Source organism: Rhincodon typus, chromosome 31 (genome assembly GCF_021869965.1).
Source record: "Rhincodon typus isolate 14 chromosome 31, sRhiTyp1.1, whole genome shotgun sequence".
Classification (NCBI taxonomy): domain Eukaryota; kingdom Metazoa; phylum Chordata; class Chondrichthyes; order Orectolobiformes; family Rhincodontidae; genus Rhincodon; species Rhincodon typus.
The window spans coordinates 7,847,725-7,870,644 of record NC_063362.1 but is presented as its reverse complement, the minus strand read 5'-3'; the positions used below and the strand labels follow the sequence as shown (position 1 = coordinate 7,870,644).

The 22,920-nt window shown below is 43.2% G+C and overlaps 1 protein-coding gene across 1 annotated transcript in view; it reads left to right on the top strand.

Moving 5' to 3' along the window:
- Positions 1-22,920, top strand: part of noc2l (NOC2-like nucleolar associated transcriptional repressor) — a 205,333-nt gene that overhangs the window by 90,347 nt on the left and 92,066 nt on the right. Inside the window, exon 12 of the mRNA XM_048615064.1 lies at positions 18,176-18,287. Coding sequence (XP_048471021.1) covers positions 18,176-18,287 — 112 coding nt within the window. The remainder of the gene's footprint in view (positions 1-18,175; positions 18,288-22,920) is intronic.

Below are 22,920 nucleotides of genomic sequence, written 5' to 3'. Positions count from 1 at the left end.
CCCCCCCACCCACCCCCATCGCTCTCTCTCTGCAGACTTGCAAACTGAGATTTCCTGCCACTGTAATTCTAGTTCACAGTGTTCTACCACTTGGCTCTGGCTGCTGAGCAATGTTTTTCCCTCCCTCCCTCTCTGTGTGTGTGTCTCTGTCTCTCTCTCCTGCCAGAATGAGAGAGCTTACCTGTGGTCTGATGAGACCGTGGTGACCTTACCTTTCTGTTTGATACTCCCAACCCTGGTACCTGTGCTATTGCTGTGTGATTCCCTGGGGCTCCCTTGTTTTCCTTTGGACAGTCGGAGAGGAATTTTCCTCACCTTCCATCTGTCCATTCTGTTTGTTTACATTAATGAGTCAGCCTTCCTTTCTCTGAAGTTCCCAGCTGATTTGGAACGCAAAAGAGCTTCTGGCCCTGTCTGTTATTGGCGACATGACACTGTGTGTGTCTGTCTGTGTGTGTGTGTCTGTCTGTCTGTCTGTGTGTGTGTGTGTGTGCATGCGTGTGAGAGAGAGAAGCTCTGCAATACTCCTGAGCCACACAAGTCCATGCACACGCCATTGTATCATCTCCTTGACACCCAGTTCTGGGAGCTGTAGCTATGCCTGGAGCTCAGACAGCTGCAGGAAAACTGAGGGAAAGCATAGCTGCTGAGCGCAGAAGTGAGAATACTCAAACCATTATATCCACAGGACCAAATGAACCATTATCAAGCAACCACAGAGAGTAGTCAAGGCCAAAACATTTTACAATTTCAAGGACTTGGGGCTAAAGAGATCATGAGGCTATGGGGGAAGACCAGGAAGATCAGGTTATTGAGTTAGATGATCATCTTGAATCGTGGAACAAATTTGAAGGGCTGAATGGCCTACGCTTGCTCCTTTTTTTTAATATTTCTGTGGTAACAATTAGAGAAAAATGCTAAATTTTGATTTGCCGCGCTACATTTTATTTCCCAATCCTTTGTTTGATGCTCACAGATGTCATCTACATGACCCCATGGATGTGTCCAATGTATGTTTATCCCCCGGCTAGATACATCATCGGTGTTGTGTCATTCTCCTAGTCACAGTCATACAGCACAGAAACAGACCCTTTGATCCAACCAGTCCATGCCAAACATAATCTCAAACTAGATAACATAGTGTAGAACTGGAGGACCACAGCAGACCAGGCAGCATCAGAGGAGCAGGAAAGTTGACGTTTCGGGTTGAACCCTTCTTCAGAAGGGTCTGAAGACCCTGAAGAAGGATCCCAACCTGAAACATCAACATTCCTGTTCCTCTGACGCTGCCTGGCCTGCTGTGGTCCTCCAGCTCCACACTGTGTTATCTCTGACTCCAGCATCGGCAGTTCTTACTATCTCTGATAATCCCAAACTAAACTTGTCCCATCTGCCTGCTCCTGGCCCATATCCCTCCAAATCTTTCCTATTGATGTAATTATCCAAATGTCTTTTAAACGTTGTAACGGTAACCCCATCCACCACTTCCTCAGGAAGCTCATTCCAGACACGAACCACCCTCTGTGTAAAAAAAAATTTGCACCTCATGTCTTTTTTAAATTTCTCTCCCCTCACCTTTAAAAATGTGCTCTGCTCCCCCCCCCCCCCCCCCCTTGAAATCCCCCCCTGCGGGGAAAAGACATTAACTCTATCTATGTCTCTCATTTTTTTATAAACTTCTATCAGGTCGCCTCTCAACATCCTACGTTCCAGTGAAAAGTCCCAGCCTACCCCACTGTTCTGTGGTTACGATGACCTGATTGATGTTGACCAATTAAGTTGCATTTGTTGCTGGTCAAACTCCACCTTGAGCTATGGAGTGAATGACCACAGTATGTGATATAAAGGGAAGGAGGCAGCGTAGTGGTAATGTCACTGGACCAGTACTCCAGAAAACCAGGCTAATGTTCCAGGGAGATGGGTTCAAATCCCACTGTAGCAGATGTGACATATTGAAGTCAATAAAATGCTGGCCTGAAACTGTTGTTGATTTGTTGTAAAAGCCCATCCGTCCTTTAGGGAAGGAAATCTGCCATCCTTGCCCTGTCTGGCCTACATGTGACTCCAGACTCTCAGCAATATAACTGACTCTTTACTTCCCTCTGGGCAATTAGGGATGGGCAATAAATGGTGCCTGGCCAGAGATGTTCACATCCCTTAATTCTTGCAACTAAATTTGCGTGGTCAATGTTAACTTTAATCCCCTCAAAAGTTTTTTTTTTTTTTTCCCCAATCTCAACAGACTCTTACCATTACAGACTCCCACCATGGGTGGCACGGTGGCTCAGTGGTTAGCACTGCTGCCTCACAGCACCATGGACCCAGGTTTGATTCCATCCTCGGGTGACTGTCTGTGTGGAGTTTGCACATTCTCCCCGTGTCTGCGTGGGTTTCCTCCGGGTGCTCCGGTTTCCTCCCAATGTCCAAAGATGTGCAGGCTAGGTGGATTGGCCATGCTAAATTGCCCGTGATGTGCAGGCTAGGTGGATTAACCATGGGATAACGCAGGGTTACAGGGATAGGGTGGGGGCCTGGGTCTGGGTGGGATGCTCTTCAGAAAGTGTGTGTAGACTTGATGGGCTGAATGGCCTGTTTGTTCATTGTAGGGATTCTATGATTAGTTAAATGTAGACATTTTTCTAATCAAAATGTTCTGAGGCATTGTGACACATAGGGGTTTCCTTGCCCAGAGGTAGGGACACTACCACTATGGCACAAGAGCCCCTAACCTTGTTTTTGGCATGTGTGAGGTTTGAAATGTTGTTGCACTGTATGTCCTTTCAAATGGAACTATTCATCAGTTTATTTCCAAGAGTCTGCAAACGTTTTGTTTTTCTGGCTTTACTTGCTATCTTTTAAAATAATCGACGTGTCATTTAAAGGTTTTGAATGGTTTGCATATCAACTGTTTTAACGAGCTGGTATTTTTCCAGCAACCATTTCTGTTCCACTTTAAAGCCTTTTTGTCAAACTGCCCTGTCATTTCTTTAAACCCCTTTGAGCAGTGATGACACTATTTGTCTGGGACCCCCTGTGAGCTGGGAGCTGCTGATGGGAGTTTCATCAGTGAGTTTTCAGAGCTGTCGTATCACAAACTTGACATTTGTTTTTCTTCGCTGGAAGGTTCAGGGGTGGGTAGATGCAGAGGGCAAAAGCAGCGAGGATCCTGTCGAATTTAATGTTGGATGGGAGCTCGGCGGTCGCAGCAAGAGTCAGAGAGAATCCACAGTTGGCAGAGGGGGTGGGGGGAGCAGGCTATGAATGAGAATTCACACTTTGCCCCTGACAGGGAATGATGCACAAGCTGGTGCAGTAAATGTTTATCCTCCCATTCATCATCAGGCTAATACCCAAGGCCTTCTGTCTGCTGATAATTCAGTTTTTCTGTTTGTCATGAAAATAGATTATGACCTCAAATTACTTACAATTATATTGAGGTGTTCAAAACTGTGAAGAAGGATTTTCTGCTTCCACTACTTGGTATGTCAGAAACTAGGGGTCACAAATTCAAGACTATCAGCAAGAGAGCTAGGATTGAGATGAGGAGAAACTTCTTTACCCAGAGAGTTGTTAGGATTGGGAATGTGCTGCCTGGGAGAGCAGTGGGAGGCACATTCCATAGGAGGTTTCAAAAGAGAGCTGGAGATATATTTGAAGGGGATGAAGTTAGAGGGCTGCGGAGATAGGGCTGGAAAATGGGACTTGCTGGGGAGCTCTTTCAGGAGCCAGTACATACACATGGGTTTAGAATTCGATGATTCCATTGAACCTTGAAGTACAAAATGTATTTTTTTAAAAGAAGGACAGACAAGATGTGTGAAGGGGTAAATTCAGTGGCTGTCTAAAATCGCTGTGTGGTAAACACTGAGCCTTGAAATGAATCACGGAATGTCAAACGAGAAGAATGTTGAGGGAACTTCAGGCAGCAATACTTCAAAAGGAAAGATGCCATTCACAGAGTCATAGAGTTATACAGCACAGAAACAGACCCATTGGTCCAACTCATCCTTGCAGACCAAGTTTTGCAAACTAAATTAGTCCCGTTTGCCTGCACTTGGCCCATAGCCTTCTAAACCTTTCCTATCTGTGTACCTGTCCAAATGTCTTTTATATGTTGTAACTGTATCTGCATCTACCACTTCCTTGGCAATTTGTTCCATATACAAACCATCCTCTGTGTAAAAAAAAAAAGATTGTTGCTCAGATCCCTTTTAAATCTTTCTGCTTTCTCCTTACAATTATGCTGTCCAGTTTTGAACTCCCCAACCCCAGGGAAAAGACCTTTGCTATTGACGCTATCGATGCCCCTCATGATCGTATAAACCTCCATTAGGTCACCTCTTAATTACTTATGCTGTAGTGAAAACGCTCCCAGCTTATCCTTATAACTCAAGCCCTCCGATCCCGGTAACATCTTTGTAAATCTTTTCCGCAAGCTCTACAATTTAATAATACCCTTCCTATATCAAGGCAACCAGAACTGTACACAGTACTCCAAATGTGACCTCACCAACGTCCTGTATAATTGCAACATGACGTCCCAACCCCTGAACTCAATGGTCTGAGCAATGAAGGCAAGCATTCCAAATGCCTTCTTTACTGCTCTGCAACTTGCAATGAGCTATGTACCTGAACCTTTCGGTCTGTTTGTTCTACAGCACTTCCCAGGGCCCTACCATTTACTGTGTAAGCCCTGCCCTTGTTCATCTTACCAAAATGCAACACCTTACATTTATCTAAATTAAACCCATGTGCCACTCCTCAGCCCATTGGCCCAGTTGATCAAGACCATTATAGATGAATTGGGAGAAGGGCAGTTCTGTGTGAAGTGCTATAGCCTTTTAGAAATATGGAAGAATGGAGTTTAAAAGCCAACTGCAATCCTTGGTCTCTGTGTATTAGAGAACTAGCAAGTTATTTACTAGGTTGTCGTTTAGGTTGTACTGTGCTACAGTGTACTTCGAAGGCACAGAGCTGACAACGTTCACGAGATGTCCCTGTGGTTGCACCAATTTGATTAACAACTGTCCTTCAGGGAAGGATATCTGCCATCATTACTTGGTCTGGACAGTGAATGACTCCTGACCTACAGCGATGTGGTTGACTTTTAAGTGCCCTCTGGGCAACGAATGCTGGCCCAGCCAGAGATGCCCATGTTCCACGAAAAGATTTGAAGAAGGAAACGTGTCTCTGGTTGCTGAGAACAGTTGTCAGCAAAGCCATCAATGACGGAAACAGGCCGAACTTCTTTCAGCTAATTGTAAAACCAAGAAGCTCCAACGACTTCTCAACTTCCAACAAAGTCAGCCTGACCAGAACCTCCCACCTTAACAGCCACAACATTTCACTGTCTCGTCATTACAGACAAGCCAAAGACCTATTCATATATTCCTTTCACCTCTCATTTCTAACGTGTGCATAACTCTCACTTTCTTTAACTCCAGGAAGCCTGATTCCTTTTAAAACATAAATACGTTTGGGCTGGCAAAAGGTATTCAAGAGGGAAGCGGTATCTGTTTTTAAACGAACCTTGTTGTGACCAACTGAGGGAGAGGTCGAGTAAAGATGGGAAGTTTGTTCTCCCGTCGTGGAAACGTTTGTGGGTGTTCCATCCGGAATTGTAACAAACTGGGAGACCCTTGAGCTGGGGACTGGTTATAATGGGACTGATCTCTATCAACTGGTCACAGTGTAGCTGAACAGTTCTGGCATTGGCAGTGCTGCAGAAGTGCGAAAGGCTGATATTACCGTGTGACATATTTACATAGTTTCTATTGTAATTGTGACAATAGAAATACAAAGATAAGGAGCAGGATATAAGATTAGCTCTGGGGTTTGGGTGATGGTAGTTGACCCTGATCTAAATATCTCTGCCTAGTTGCCTTCATTTACCTGAAGACTACACTCTTCATCTCCTACGTGCAGTATGATTGGAGTTTATCCAGTGTATGCCATATTAAACTCACAACGTGAATAATATGTTTTTAAAATGGAAAATGTTTCTCTGGAAATAAATACAGCAATTTATTACAGCAACATCGAAAATGCAACAAGAACATTTTGAGGATGTAACACAGTTCATTACAGAAAAACAGAACTAATTACAGCCTCCGAAATCCACTGATCCTCTTTTCAATCACCTTCAAGTGAGGTTCTTGATTAAGTATGGTGCATATTTGACTACACAATTACAACATTTTCAATTAAATGCTGTCCTTAAAGTCTCTCGCTATGGGTAGTTGCCCGATAGCCATCACCATTGGTTTATTAGAACGGTGTGTTTTTTTAAGAGAAAGGAAATAGGTCATAAGAGAGGAAGGAGGTGAAAATGAAAGTTGTTCCAACATTCCTAACAGTGTGTTTTGAAGTAGAGTTGAGGAAAACCAGGAGTTAAATTTCAAGTTCAGTCAATTTTTCAATTGAACCCTTCCCATCCAAATATTGAATGGAAAACTGTATAAGCACATGAGGGAGAAAGGCGTGGAATGGGATGAAGTGAGCGGGAGGAGGCTTGTGTGGGCCATACACACCGGGATAGATCAGCTGAGCTGAATGGCCTGTTTTTATGTAATTTGATATAGTTCTTTGTCCATTTTCTGTTGAAGCAGAATAGAGAATTGGTTATGTAGTTTAATTGTAAGCTCAGAAAATGAATGTATGTTATGTTCGGCAGATATCACCACTTTGCTTGCTCACACACACTGACTCCTGCTTCAGTAACAGCTGGTCTTCAGTTGCCTCTGTGACCTTGCCCTTCCCTCTCTCTGTGATCTCATCCAGGCCCACAACCCCCTGAAATCTCTGCGCTCCTCTAATTCTGGCCTTTTCAGTGCATCCTCGGGTTTAAGGATGGCCTGCGCCACTGGGGGTGCTGTTTTCTGCTGCCAAGACCCAAAACATTGGAATTCATTTGCTCCATCTCTCCATCTCCACTCCTCTTGTTCCTTCTTTAAAGGGCTCCTTAAAACTACCCCCACACCCCCCCCCCCCCCCCCCAATTTTGTCCCAGCTTTCAGTCACCACCTAACCTTTTACTATAATGTGTGCCCCAGTGTCACATTATGTTCCATAACGTTCCTGTGAAGGGCCTTGGGGCAGTTTATTGCATTGAAGGTGCCATATAAATGCAAGTTGTTATTGATTAAATGGTGTTACATTTCAAGTCCTGCTGTGGAGGTATTTATAGTATTTCTGAAGATGTTGGTTAAAAGCTATCTGGACAATGATTGAGGGGTTTGAGTTAATTCATCATTAATCCTGTTTCTGCTTCAATAGCTGCCAGTTTGCCAGTCTTCTTAAATATGTTATTTCTGTAAATTTTATCTTTTTTCTCCTTGTGATCCTGGTTGACAGTAACTTTCTAATTGTCTCTTATCTCTTAACTTTTCAACGCTACTTTCTTCACTTCCAGAGAGTCATCCAACATGAGGTGGTATAGTGGTAATGTCACTGGTCTAGTTATCCAGAAACCTGGGTAATGCTTTGGAGATATGAGTTTAGTAAAGCTTTTGATAAGGTACAGGATGGTAGACTAATTAATAAAATTAGGTCACTGGGATTCAGGGTGAGCTTGCCAATTGGATACATAATTGGCTTAAAGGTAGGAGACAGAGTATTGGTGGAGGGTTGCTTTTTGGACTGGAGTCCTGTGACCAGCGGTGTTCCACAGGGATCAGTTCTGGGTCCTCTTCTGTTTGTCATTTATATAAATGGTTTGGATGAGAACATAGAAGGCATGGTCAGTAAGTTTGTGGACAACACCAAAATTGGTGGCATAGTAGACAGTGAAGAAGGTTTTCTAAGATTACAAAAGGATCTTGATCAAATGGGACAATGGACTGAAAAATGGCAGATGGAGTTCAATTTGGATAGACGTGACGCATTTCATTTTGGTACAACATACAAGGGTAGGGTTTATACAATTAATGGTAGAGCCTTGGGTAGTGTTGTAGAACAGAGGGACCTAGGGGTGCAGGTACATAATTCTTTTGAAGTTTGCATCACATATAGTCAGGGTGGTTAAAAAGGCATTTGGCACGCTTGCCTTCATTGCTCAGCCCTTTGAGTATAGTGGTTGGGAAGTCATGTTGAGGTCGTACAGGGTATTGATGAGGCCTCTTATGGAATATTGTGTCTAGTTTTGGTCACCCAGTTATAGGAAGGATATTATTAAGCTGGAGAGGGTTCAGAAGAGATTTACCAGGATGTTGCCGGGTATGGAAGGTTTGAGTTATAAGAAAAGGCTGGATAGGCTGGGACTATTTTCACTGGAGCATAGGATGTTAAGAGGTGACCTGATAGAAGTTTGTAAAACAATGAGAGGTATAGATAGAGTTAATGGTAGTTGTCTTTTTTCTAGAAAGTCTTTTTTCAAGACTTGAGGGCACATTTTTAGGGTGAGAGGAGAGAGATTTAAAAAAGATATGAGGGGCAAACTTTTACACAGAGGGTGTTTCACGTGTGGAATGAACTTCCTGAGGAAGTGGTGGGATGCAGGTACAATTACCACATTTAAAAGACATCTGGATTGGTACGTGAATAGGAAAGGTTTGGAGGCATGTGCACCAGGAGCAGACAGGTGGGACTAGTTTAGTTTGGGATTATGGTCAGCATGGACTGGTTGGACCGAAGGGTTTGTTTCCATGCTGTGTGACTATGACTTTTGTGAGTTCAAATCCAACCCTGACGGTTTGTGGAATTTCAGCTCGATTAATAAACCTGGTATTCTTTAAGCTAAACTCAGCAATGTTGACTATAGCGGCATGGCATGGCATGGCATGGTGACTGAGTAATTAGTGCCGCTACCGCACAGTGCCAGACACGCAAGATCAATTCCAGCCTCGGCGGAGTTTGCATGTTCTCCCTCTGTCTGTGTGGGTTTCCTCCCACGCTCCAAAGATATACAAGTTAGGTGGGATTGGCCATACTAAATTGCCCATAGTGTCCAAAGATGTGCAGTCTAGGTGGGTTAGCCATGGAGAATGTAAGGTTACAGGGATAGGGGAAGGGAATAGGTCTGGGTGGGATGCTTTTCAGAGGGGCAGTATGAACTTGGTGGACCGAAAGGCTGTAGGGATTCTATCGAACACTGTAACTAAATCTGTAACTCGTCTGGTCTGTGAATGTCCTTTAGGGAAGGGAATCTGCCATCCTTACATGTAATTCCAGACCCACAGTCATGGTTAATTTTTAATTACTGAGAAAACTCAGTTCAAGGACAAACCAATGTTGGTTTTATGAGGTTAGCACCATCCCCCTGCCTTTTGCACATTATTTCTATTTAAATAATCATCCAATTCCCACTTGAATTCCTCATTCGAGCCTCCCTCCACCACACTTCCACACAGTACATTCCAGCCCCGAACGACAAGTTGTGTTTAGATCACATTTTATTTCCGTATGGAGGGTTTGAGTTATAAGGGGAGGCAGGATAGGCTGGGACTTTTTTCACTGGAGTGTAGGAATTTGAGAGGTAACCTTATAGAGGTTTATAAAATCATGAGGGGCATAGGTAATGTGAATGACAGATGTCTTTTCCCTAGGGTGGGAGATTTCGAGACGAGAGGGCATATTTTTAATGTGAGAGGAGGAAGATTTAAAAAAAAAGACATGAGGGGCAATATTATTTTTACACAGAGTGCTTCATTTGTAGAATGAACTTCCAGAGGAAGTGGTGGGTGCGGGTACAGTTACAAAATTTAAAACACATTTGGATCAGTTCATGAATAGGAAAGGTTTGGAGGGATATGGGCCAAACACAGGCAAGTGGGACTAGTTTAGTTTGGGACTATGGCCAGCATGGACTGGTTGGACTGTAGGGACGGTTTCCATGCCGTATGACTCTCTGGCTCGATCTGTGCCCTGTTGTCCCTGATCCTTTTACCAGTTTCTCCCCACCTGCTCTATCCAGCACCCTCATGATTTTGAAAACCTCTATCAGATCTCCTCTCAGCCACCACCTTCTTCAGTGAGAACAGTCCCAATGTCTTCAATCTAACCTCCTCAGTGAAGAGCCCTTTTTGCTGGAGCTATTCTCTTTGGCTCTGTGTAACCGCTCGGTCCCAGTTAAAGTGGAACCCGTTCCTTACTGGCTAATTCACACTCAGTGGAAGAGTCAGAACGCTGCCACATTTTACAGGCAGTCGAAGATTATTCTTCTTTGTAAAATGTCCCAGATTTCTGAATAAATAATTAAAAGGACTGTTGTAGCAAAGTTGCGATTTGTCTATTTTAATCCACTGTACAGTGCAATCCTCAGTGGAGTACCCTAGCGTGTCAAATTAGTTTTGTGTTTATTTTAATTCGGCTGCACCGAGGATAAGGCAGGGAAGCATTTTTTTGCAGTTTGGTTATCATTTTCCAACTTGAGCAGTTGGTAACAATCGAGGAATGCAAATTTTAAGCTTTTGTTATTTTTTGACTCGTAGCTGTTTCTGATTCAATATTGGCTTAATATCTGTGAAGAGTAAACTTTATCTCCCGGGAGCACGCCTTGTTTAAATGCCATCTTAGCACCATGTGGACAATGATGTTTAATGAAGTAGTCTCTCTGGTATGTTGCTTATTTAAAATGGAGAATGGTGTGTTTCTGGTGGTCACTGCCTTCAAGAGAAGAATGAATTGAAGGGATTGGAGTCACAAATAGACTGCTCTTATTTGTTGGGAGCTTTGTTTTTGTATAACTATAGCATATGTGTTCACAGAACCAAAATCCCCGTAACAGAGGAACCATATATCAGGAAGTTGAGGTTCAGGCACTGTGGGTTGACGGAATTGGAATTTTCTGTGGTTCATTCCCACTGTAGAGACAAAAGGTCTCTTGAAGTGGCAGACCTGCTTTTTTCCCCCTGTGTCATAGACCACATTGTAGAAGTGTTTACAAGCCTAAACCTCACGTTATGAAGACATGTCCATCAGCCTCCGTACCACCGAGAGTTATCCCACAGAGAGAGCAAGACTTTTGGAGATCACAGAGCTTGGGAGATGGTGGTTCAGTGGTGATGTTGCTGGGCTCATAAGCCAGGGGCTCAGTCTAATGTTCCGAGGAAACAAATTCATACACCTGCTAGGAGGCAGCAGAATTTCAATTCGGCTCATAAACTCGAGGATTGATTGGCTAATCTCAGTGACCATGAAACTATCATCAGTTGTTGTTTAAAAACCCACCTTGTTTCACTAATGTCCTTCAGGGAAGGAAATCTGCCATCCTTACCTGGTCTGGCCTACACATAACACCCGCAGCAATCTATTTTACTGTTAACTACCCTCTGAAATGGCCGAGCAAGCCACTCTGTTCTAGGGTAATTAGGGATGGGTAATAAATGCTCACCTTGCCAGTGGTGCCCACGACTCATGAAAGAATAGGGGAAAAATAAATTGCTTTGCAATTGGAATCTTCCTCTGCTGTTGACCATTCCATTTAAGCGAGGGCTTTGTATGAAGATAGTACACCCTCTGGCTGTAACTCCCTTATTGTAATGGAGAGTCCAAAACCTGACTCCTGTTTCCAACTGCAGCTTATCCTATTTGTGGTTGCCTGTTTGCCTTTGAACTCTTTTTCATTTTTAAAATGGTTTTTAATCTACCCGCATGTAAAAGGAATTGCAGATCGGAGCCTGTTTCATGTTCATACCTTTCATCAAATTTCCATTGAGTTTATTTCTCTATTCATTTGTGGGTTGTGGGCATCGCTGGCTGGCCAGCATTTCTTGCCCATCCCTAATTGCCCTTGAGAAGGTGATGAGGAGCTGCCTTCTTGAACTACTACAGTCCTCCTGCTGTAGGTTGACCCACAATGCTATACTGTCATTGCTGTTTTCATTGACTGATACAATACACAAACAGGCCCTTCGGTCCAACTCATCTGAGCCGACTAAACATCCCAAACTGACCTAGTCCTGTTTGCCAGCATTTGGCCCATATCCTTCTAAACCCTTCCTATTCATATACCCATCCAGATGCCTTTTAAATGTTCTAATTGTACCAGCCTCCACTACATTCTTTAGCAGCTCAATCTATACATGCACCACCCTTTGCGTGGAAAAAGTTACCTCTCAGGTTCTTTTTTAAATCTTTCCCCGCTCACCTTAGACCTGTGCCCTGTAGTATTGGACTTCACTCCCTAGGAAAAAGACCTTGTCTACTCACCCCATCCATGCCCCTTATGATTTTATAGACCTCCATAAGATCACTCCTCAGTTAAGATTCCCAAACTAAACTTGTCCAATTTGCCTGTGTTTGGCCCATATCCCTCTAAACCTTTACTATCCATGTATCTGTCCAAATATCTTTTAAATGTTGTAAGTGTACCTGCATCTACCACTTCCTCCAGCAGTTCATTCCACGTACAAACCACCCTTTGCATGAGAAGGTTGTCTGTTGGGTCCCTTTTAAATCTTTCTCTTATCACCTTAAAATTATGCCCTCTAGTTTTGAACTCCCCCACCTTAGCGAAAAGACCTTTGCTGTGCTCCTCATAATTTTATAAACCTCAATAAGGTCACCCCTCAACCTCCTACACTCCCGTGAAAAAAGGCCCAGCCTATCCAGACTCTCCCTTACAACATCACTGCTTGCTTTCTGAACATTAAGTCACATCTGCTCTTGTCTCGTGCATTCTGCTAAGCCGTGTTCTCCTGAGATCTCCTTCGGCCTTCTGTGTTGTTTTACAGGTCTTTTCTTTTGTGTAGTGAGCAAATTCCAGTATCTCACACTCAATGTCCAAGTTGGCAGTCTTCATTGACAATGATTGTGGACCCATTACTGATGCTTGGGATCCATGCTGTGCAAACCGTTCTCCAGTTAAACATCACCCTTTGGTTCCAGTCAGTTTGGCAACTTTCTCACCAATCTGCCGTGCTGTCTCTTGGACCGTATGGCTAGATTTTTTGTAACAATCCTTCTGAGATGCCTCCTACAGAATGCCCCCAAAATCCCCTGGCTCTATATCTACAGTATTCCCTTCTTCTGTACAACCAGTCTGTTCCTTCAAATATATCCATCACAACGTGCCTTTAGCAAAAATATGTTGGCTTCTCTTTGCTGTCCCATGTACGGTTAGCTGGATGATATCTTGGTGTTAAGTGAAGGAAGGGTAAATTCACATATGTCGTGTTGTTTCAGCAGCTCGTTGCCATAGTGGCAATGGGTGTGTGGAGGAATCATTGGAAATTCTCCCCCATGGATTCTTAAAATGTTTTTGCGTGAAACAAATTGCCGTGTGGTTATTGGTTGAACCTTCTTGACTGCGCAAGTTTCGTTGACAACACTTCAGTCCCAAGGCAGTACTGGTCTCGAAGGCAGATTTGAAATATTGCGATCTTTTCTGTTTTTCTCTCCACAGTGCATCTGCTTTGCCCAGATCTCTGCCCAGTTACACCAAGCCAAATCCCTTTCTACTTTTAATTTTTAGCCTTTATTCAATCCTGCACTTTATCCTTTGAGTCTCCATTATCTTGTTCTACTCTTAATCCAAACTGAATCCTATTGGGGCTGATATTTCCAAATTGTTCTTCTACTCTCACAGTGTCTGTGTGTCCAACTTCCGCTTCCCAGAACAAATGCCAACAATGCTCTTTTCTCAGGCAAACTAGAAAAATATTGATCCAGGAACGAAGCAGTCTTGGATGCAATTTATAAATGTTCCCTTCCTTGCCTGCAATTGAAATTGCTTCATCATTGCTGTGTTCTCAACATCTCATTGACTAGCTACAAATCTTCCCGATCTAGATGCTATCGTCTGGTGGTCCTAATGTGCCGTAAGAATGGCCTCATTTCACTTCCTGCTCTTAACGGAATGTGGATTGATCTTAACACAGCCATATAGAGCACCTTTATGTTCTGCACTGTGATAGAATCCTTTACCAATAGTACCATCCTTTCCCCCTTTTAGCTGCCTTTCCTGAAGATTGCATAGCCAAAAATATTTAACTTGTCAATCCTCAGTTACGATTTTGTTCCCTTCCAGTTATCCACGTTCCTAGTGCTTTCAGTTCTCATTTGGGTGTTTCCTGGATTCACATGCATTGCTTCAATCTTTCCTTTTTCATGGTCTTGTTCTGTTTGAAACCTCTCCCTTCAGCTTTAGCTTTTCTTTCTGTCCATTTCTTTAACCTGTTCCTCTGTGTTTCCAGTTGAGCTATTGCCCTGCCATTTTATTTTATATCCTGGAAGGCTATTGGTTGAAGCTCAGTTCATCCATCCTGTTATGATCATTAACATCCTCAAACAACTCCAATATAGCAAGCATTTTGCTTTTTCCTGTTACACCATTTCCTCAGCTTTGAATTTATCTTAAATACCTTTTCCATTTGGAAATGGATAAAAACATGCAAATAATCCCGAGACTATTACCCTTCAACTCCAGACCTGACTTGCATGCACTAAAATGTATCTACCAGGATGGTAGGTACATGTTGAAACTGTGACTTTCTGACTGGTCATACATGTACCTCTGTTTGAAACCTGGGCTTTGAATGCATGTACATTTAGTTCTATTTGGAGAGTAAGCCTTAGGTATGCGCAGCATGCTCTGTGGTAGATTCCCAGTCAGCCAAAGGGCTTCCTGCAACATGTACCATATGGACCAATGATCCACCAGCTTCCAGACCTTCCCTGATGATCATTTGGGCTGACAGTGTGTTGGATGGGCACACGTAGATTTGAGGCTTGAGATTTATGATCTTCTGGCTGAACTGTGATCGCATTAAAAATGTCTTCAAAAGAAAAGGTACCAAAACCTCCTGTGCTTACCGTTAACAAGGCCATTCAACCCATCATTTAGTGAGCTCATTACTGATCAGTATCCTAATCCCGTCCACTTTGGTTGACTCCATATACTTTAAAATGGCAAGTAAACAGCTATTTTAAATTGTTAATTTAGATACAATCTGCTTTTTTTGGGGGGGTCGTGTTCCACACTATGCTCAGCTATAATGTGAGGAGGTGTTTCCTTCATAACCTCACTCTGATTTTAGCGTTATGTCACCTTGTCCTTGACTTCCTCACCAGGGGATTATGTCTCTCTTGCTGTGTCTTTTCATAGAGTCATACAGCACAGAACAGACCCTTTGGTCCAATCGATCCACGCTGACCATGTTCCCAGACTAGACTAGTCCCACCTGCCTGCGTTTCGCCCATATCCTTCCAAACCTTTCCTATTCATGTACTTATCCAAATGTCTTTTAAATGTTGTAATGTACCTGTATCCACCACTGCCTCTGGCAGTTTACTTCACACACGAACAACTCTCCGTGTGGAAAAAGTTACCCCTCATGTCCTTTTTAAATCTTTCTCTTCTCACCTTAAAAATATGCCCCCTTGTTTTGAACTCCCCCACCCTAGGGAAAATACCCTTGTCATTCACCTTATCTATACCCCTCACGGTTTTATAAACCTCAATAAGGTCACCCCTCAACCTCCTATGCTGCAGTGAAAAACGTCCCAGTCTTTCCAAATTATTTTTATATCTCACACCCTCCATTCCCGGCAACATCCTAGTAAATCTTTCCAAACCCTCTTCTCCTTCAACCCTGTCCAAAATCCAAAGCAGAAATCTTCAATCAAATCACGCCTGAAGCTATATTCCAGGCAATGCACAAATTGTGGCCCCATCCTGGTGGGTACATTTTAGCGCATGCAAGTCAGGTCTGGATGTTTTTGCTCAGTGTGAAATAATGTTCTCAGCTATTTCATGAAGGAGTAAGTCATTTCTTCCAGTGAGGTGAACAGTCTGGTTACAATGTGGAGGGCTACAAATGGGTCATCCTTCTTTTCCATTACAAAAAAAATTGCAAGATTGCAATAGAAGTTGACACTAATTACAAGCAGTACGAGTAAAAGGAGTTGATGATTAATATTGTGAGGTTGGTTATGGGGGAGTATGGCCAAGATTAACCCAAAGCTTGCTGGTTAATGCAGGGAAATTCCTGTCTCCTTCAGCTGAGCAATTTTGTGAATTTTATGCTTATGCAGTATGACAGTAAACATGTGAATTTTCCAGTAACAACTCCTTCAAACATGCAGAACAGTTTAATGCTGTGATGTTAAGTTGAGCTTTAAAAAAAGCACATATCTCTGTTTTGTACTTTAGTTCAATTACCCTACTTGCCTTTTTCCTTTACTCTTCCTCCTTTCAATTTAAAGGTGAGCACAGGTCTAAAAATATACTCGTGGTTGCAGCTGTCTTTTAACTAATGATCGTTGTTAAATTCACTTACAGTGTGCATTGATATAGCACGTTTAATGTGGTGAACTATCTCAAGGTGCTTCACAGAAGCATCACCAAATGAGATTTCATCCCAAGGGCTTGACATTGACTTGCTCAAAACTTGTTCTCTTGGACAGTCAAAATCTGGCCTAGAGTCACATGAGGTATTAAAACAGGCAACTGGATATTTGGTCAAATGGGAACCATGAGGAGTGAAGAGCAGAGATGCTTAGGAAGGGCTTCCAAACCTTGGCTCAGGAACGAGGAGGGAAGCCTTTGGCTCCAGGATGAAATGGACAGGCTGATCCGATGGGCAGAACAGTGGCAGGTAGAGTTTACTCCTGATAATTGTGAGGTGATGCATGTTGGGCAGATGAACAAGGCAAGGGGAGTACTCAGTACGCTGAAGAAGGGTCCAGACCCGAAACGTCAGCTTTCCTGCTCCTCTGATGCTGCTTGGCCTGCTGTGTTCATCTAGCTCTACACCTTGTTATCTCAGATTCTCCAGCATCGGCAGTTCCCACTATATCTAAAGGACTAATGTTCATTAGAGAAGGAAACTGCCATCTTTACTTGCTCTGGCCTACATGTGACTCCAAATCCACAGCAATGTCATTGACTCTTAACTGCCCTCAGGGCAATTAAGGACGGAAAACAAATGGACTGGTCTAGCCAGCAACGCCTTCATCCCCACGAATGAATAAAGTAAACTATCAGAAGGATGTGATTGCCCTAGAGAGGGTGCAGGGGAGATTCACCAGGATGTTGTCTGGGCTGGAGAGATTCAGTTAAGAAGAGAGAAAATATAGACTGGGTCGATTTTCTTGGAGCAGAGAAGGCTGAAGGAGAACCTGATTGAGGTGTACAAAATTAAGAGAGGCACAGGTGGGGTAAATAGGAAGGTACTTTTCCCCATTTGTGAAGGGGCCTACAACCAGGGGGCATAGATTTTAGGAAAAGGGCAGGAGATTAAATGACACTTTGCCTAGTCCTCTCTCTTCAAGGCTGACTGACCTACTGAGCATTTCCGACACTTTCTTATTTTAGGTTTTCAGCATCCGAGGTGTTGTAATTTTGGTCAAAACTAATTCACTGGCTGTTAAGTGCGAATTCTTGCTCTCCGAATCATACAGATTGATCACATGCAAATTGTATAAGTCCCGTCCTTGTTTTCATTACCAAAATTTACCCAAACTAAATTCCATCTGCCACTCGATGTTGACAAGAGGCCTCGAGCGGATCAGTGACTCTGGCACCTGCTGATAAGCCATGAAGACCAAATATGGGAATAAGGCTAATCAAACAGTGGTACAGTAGCTCAGCGGTTAGCGCTGCTACCTCACAGCGCCAGGGACCCGGGTTCAATTCCACCCTCAGGTGACTGTCCGTGTGGAGTTTACACATTCTCCCCGTGTCTGTGCGGGTTTCCTCCAGGTGCTCCGGTTTCCTCCCACAGATGTGCAGGTGGATTGGCTATGGGAAATTGTCCGTAGTAAACCATGGGGAATGCAGGGTTACAGGGATAGGCTAGGGGGTGGGTCTAGGTGGACTCAATGGGCCAAACGGCCTACTTCCACACTGTGGGGATTCCATGAAAAGGAAAAGGCAATGCTCAGTGCCCAGTTAAATGTGTAGTTATCATCCTTGTGCTCTCCTGGTCCACCACACAGCCGCAATAATTAATCTGAAGCCTAGGAGGACAAGGATCAATGAGGGGATAAATCCAGTAACAGGACTTAATAAAATAAAATGCATTTTAAATGCAAATGTGAAACATTCACATGTTAAATTTTATTGGAATCGGTTAAAAATGACCAAGCAGCCTTAATGGTTTGAACTAATTTGTTGCAGCCCTTTTGCTGGATGTAATAACCTTGGTAATAAAGACAATGTATGCATCTTTGTGTGCACGATTAAGACCATCGGGGAACAGGAATGATAATTTTCTGTCTTGTATTTATGTTTCAGATTGGTGCCCACAGCCCGTTACTACCCTCTGCGATTACACTGTGTCCGAGCACTGACGCTACTTTCTGACTGCACCGGGACGTTTATTCCAGTGATGCCTTTCATTCTGGAAGTAAGCCTGCGCCTTGATTGTTGCTAAAAGGGTTAATTTGTGGAAAATGCTGAGTTTCAGTTCTGTGAATAGCACTTTTTATCTGAATGCTGATGACGTTTTGTTTGCCTGTTCACCAGTAGTAGCTTGGTGGTGTTTAAGGCTTTGTTTAACTCTTCGGAAACTGTGCTCAACATCGTAGAGGTGTACAGCATAGAAACAGACCCTTCGGTTCATCACATCCGTGCCAGTCAAAAACAACCACCTGGAATGTGATGGCCTAGTGCTATTAGCGCCACCATGTTAATCCAGAGACCCAGGTAAAAAATATTCTGGGGACCTGGGTTCGAATCCCACTATGGTGCATAATGGAATTTGAATCCAATAAAATTCTGGACTTAAGAGCCTACTGATTACCATGAAATCATTGTCAATTATCAGAAAAAACCTGTCTGGTACAATAATGTCCTTTAGGGAAGGAAACTACCATCCTTAACTGGTATGAACTACGTGTGACTCCAGACTCTCAACAATGTAGTTGACTCTCAACTGCCTTCTGGGCAATCAGGGATGGGCAATAAATGCTGCCTAGCCAAAGAAGCCCATATCCTGTGAATGAATAAAGGGGAAAAAAAACTATTCTAATCCCACTTCCCAACACATGGCATCACAAGTGCATATGTAAACACTTCTCAAATGTTAAGAGAGTTTCTGCCTCTACCATCCTTAAAGGCGAGGAGTTCCAGATTACCACTACCCTGTTTGAGTGAAAAAGATTTTCCCCATATCTCCTTTAAAGCTTCTTCCCCTTCTCTTAAATCTTGGTCATCGATCCCTCCGTAAGAGGAGATGCTTCTGCCTGTGTACCCTGTCTATGCCCCTCATCATTTTATACATCTCGGTCATGTCCCCTCTCAATCTCTTCTGCTTTAAGGAAAACAACCCCAGTCTGTCCAGTCTCTCACCCCCAGATCTGGGGGTGCAGGTATATAATTCATTGAAGTTTGCGTCACATGTAGACAGGGTGGTTAAGAAGATGTTTAGCATTGAGATTCTGCAGCCCAGGCAACATCTTGGTAAATCTCCTCTGCACCCTCTCCAGTGCTATCACATCCCTCATCTAATGTGGGTTCCAGAACTGTACACGGTACTCTAGCTTCAAGAAAAATAAAATTGTTTTCGCTGGCAGGAGATAACTCGACAATGTGTTTAACTGGCAAAAGAGGCAGAGATAGCTGAGATTTTTTTTTCTCAATCTAATTGCTACGATTTGGAGCATGCTATCAGAAAGACTCAGTAATTTCCAAAAGTAAATTGATAAATATTCTATGTGCAGAAAATTTTGGGACTAATTAGTTGAGTATTAATGTGGATGGGCAATAGAGTGCTTTCAAAGAGCTGGCACAGATATGATGGACTGAATGTTATCCCATACCACCCAAGGACAAAACACCCTGACTGTTGTTCCTTAATCCTTAGGTGCCTGTGATCCCTGAATGTAGAAGGGATGCCTGCCTTTGCGTGCCACTTTGTGCTTTTGCAAGGTGTCTTATACTTCTGTTAGTTTGGAAATGCATTGTTGTTCCTCAACTCCATTTCCAGCCGAGACATGAGAATATAACATTGGTATCAGTGTATAATGTAGTGGATGATTTATATTTTAATAGCGGAATATGTTTCAGATGCAGACGGTTACCATGCACATCCACTTCTGGCAGATTACAATAAGCTGACACCTTTGTTGAAATATTACAAGGCCGTATTTATTTTGTGTTTTTATTCACTCATGGGACAGGGGCATCGCTGGCTGGCCTGGTATTTATTGCCTGTCCCTACTTGCCCCTTGAGAAGATGGTGATGAGCTTCCTTCATTAACCGCTGCAGTCCATGCACTAAAGGTAGACTCTCAATGCCTTTAGGAAGGTAATTCCAAGTTTTTGACCCAGTGACAGTGAGGGAATGGTGGTATATTTCGAAAATAGAACAGTGAGTGGCTTGTAGGGGAACCTGCAGGTGGTGCTATTCCCATTTATCTGCTGTCCTTGTCCTTCCAGATGGAAGTGGTCGTGGGTTTGGAAGGTGCTGTCTGAGAATCTTTGGTGAATTTCTGCAGTGCATCTTGTAGATAGTACACACTGCTGCAACTGAACAGCAGTGGTGGAGGGAGTGGATGTTTGTGGATGTGGTGCCAATCAAGCGGGCTGCTTTGGCCTGGATGGTGAAAAGAGTGTTATTGGAGCTGCACCCATCCAGGCAAGTGGGGAGTATTCCATCACACTCCTGACTTGTGCATTGTAGATGATGGACAGGCTTTGGGGAGTTAGGAGGTGAGTTACTCGCTGCAGGATTCCCGGCTTCTGACCTGCTCTCGTAGCCACTGTGTTTCTGTGGGAAATCTAGCAGAGCTTCTAGACATTGGAGAGTTTGCTTCCTGATTTCCAATATTTCCTGTTTTGCTAGGACTTCTTGTTGCCATGCTCAGTCATATCATGTCAAGGACTGTCACTCTAACATCATCCTTGCCCTGTCTTAGCTGTCCTGAGACAGCAGCGGTGAGCTATGTGGATGACACCAAAATTGGTGGTATAGTGGACAGTGAAGGTTATCTAAGATTACAATGAGATCTTGATCAACTGGGTCAATGTGTTGAAGAGTGGCAGATGGAGTTTAATTTGGATAAATGTGACGTATTACATGTTGGTAAAACAAACGAGAGCAGGACTTCTACAATTAAAAGTACAGCCTTAGGGGTAGTGTTATAAAACAGAGAGATCTGGGGGTGCAGGTACATAATTCATTGAAGTTTGCGTCACATATAGACAGGGTGGTTCAGAAGATGTTTAGCACACTTGCCTTCATTGCTCAGGCAACTGAGTATAGGAATTGGGATGTTATGTTGAGGTTCTCCAAGATGTTGGTGAGGCCTCTTCTGGAGCATTGTGTCCAGTTCTGGTCACCCTGTTTTAGGACGGATATTATTAAGCTAGAGAGGGTTCAGATAGATTTACCAGCATGTTGCTGGAAATGGAGGGTTTGAGTTATAGGGAAAGCCTGGATAGGTTGGGTTTTTTTTCCACTGGAATGTAGGAGGTTGAGGGGTGATCTTAGAGGTTTATAAAATGATGAGGGGTGTAGATAAGGTGAATGGCAGGTGTCTTTTCCCTAGCGTGGGGGATTTTAAGACTAGGGGACATATTTTTAAGGTGCGAGGAGAAAGATTTAAAAAGGTATGAGGGGCAACTTTTTTTTTAAAGAGAGTTTTTCACGTGTGGAATGAACTTCCAGAGGAAGTGGTGGATGTGGGTACAATTACAATGTTTACAAGACATTTGGATAAGTATATGAATAAGAAATGTTTGGAGGGATATGGGCCAGGAGTAGGCAGGTGGGCCTAGTTTAGTTTGAGATTATAGTCAGTATAGACTGGTTGGACCGAAGGGTCTGTTTCCGCGCTGTATGGCTGTATAAACTATGATGTTTTAGAAGTGCCACAATGCTTCTGGTGATTTATATTTTCCAAGCTGCTGGGGTCAGTCCTGCTGGGCTGCTGAGGTGTTAGGCTCTTTCAATCACAGGAGCTCTTCTGAGTTTGCCTTTTACTCGTCTCCACTATTGACCCTTTGATTGTGATTCAACCTCGGAGCAATGCTCCAGTTAGCACCGACTTTCATATCAGCGTCCTCGAGGGGAGGTCTCATCGTCTCTGTCTCCTTTCAACGCTGAGAGGTTTGAATTATTTTTATCCTTTGCTTAATAACCAGTCTTTGGACATTGGGCAACAGGATTTTCCTGAGGATTCCTGCCCCCTGTGGGAGTGCTACGATGAGAAAAGTGTGTTGATAATTCCTACACTCTCAAATCTGGTGTTTCTTGCTGACAATAAAAAAAAAACTCTACCAGGATGCAGTTCCCAAATTGTACCATCTTTCTTTCATGTCCACCTTCACTTGTCCTGCACGCCAACTTTTGGTGGGGTGGGTCAGTGTCAACGTGACTGGAGCATTGGAGATTGAGGTGTCTTTTTAGGCATTTTTTGTTTTTGCAGCATTTTTTTTCTCCAACATCTGCTGCAAATTAATCCAGTTTAGCAATGATCCCAGACTCTCTAGTATTCTCCTTGGCGACTTCTCCCAAGTTACGGGTGAGTTTATAATTACAGATTATAGTTGCTGACTACTTGTTTGTTTCTAGTCATCAGTTCTGCTGGTTGTTGATGAGTGACTAACACTCTGCAGCTACCCTCTGTTTTCCTACTATTGTTTTGGACTGGTGCTATTCAACAGAGTTTGCACAGGTTCACATCAAATCCTTCAAGATTGTCAGTCATACTTTGCTACATTTGTAACTAATTTACTTTAGCATCCTGGGGTTTATACCATCATCGGAGAGTCATAGCGTGTGCATCATTTTGGATTTGTTTTTCAGTGATATTCCAATTACAATTGCATCTGTCCTGCTTGATGGTATCGGTAATATAATGTAATGGGCGAAATAGGGAATGGAGAAGATCCTGTCATGGTTTAGACTCAAGGCATTGTAGACCTTATTCTAAAAGGTAACTGTGGAGGAAGTGGGACTGAATGAGTCCAAGTGATTCATGTGCTGTCTGAATTTCATTTGCGCCTCTTACTCAGAAACTAGCAGTAAACGAAAG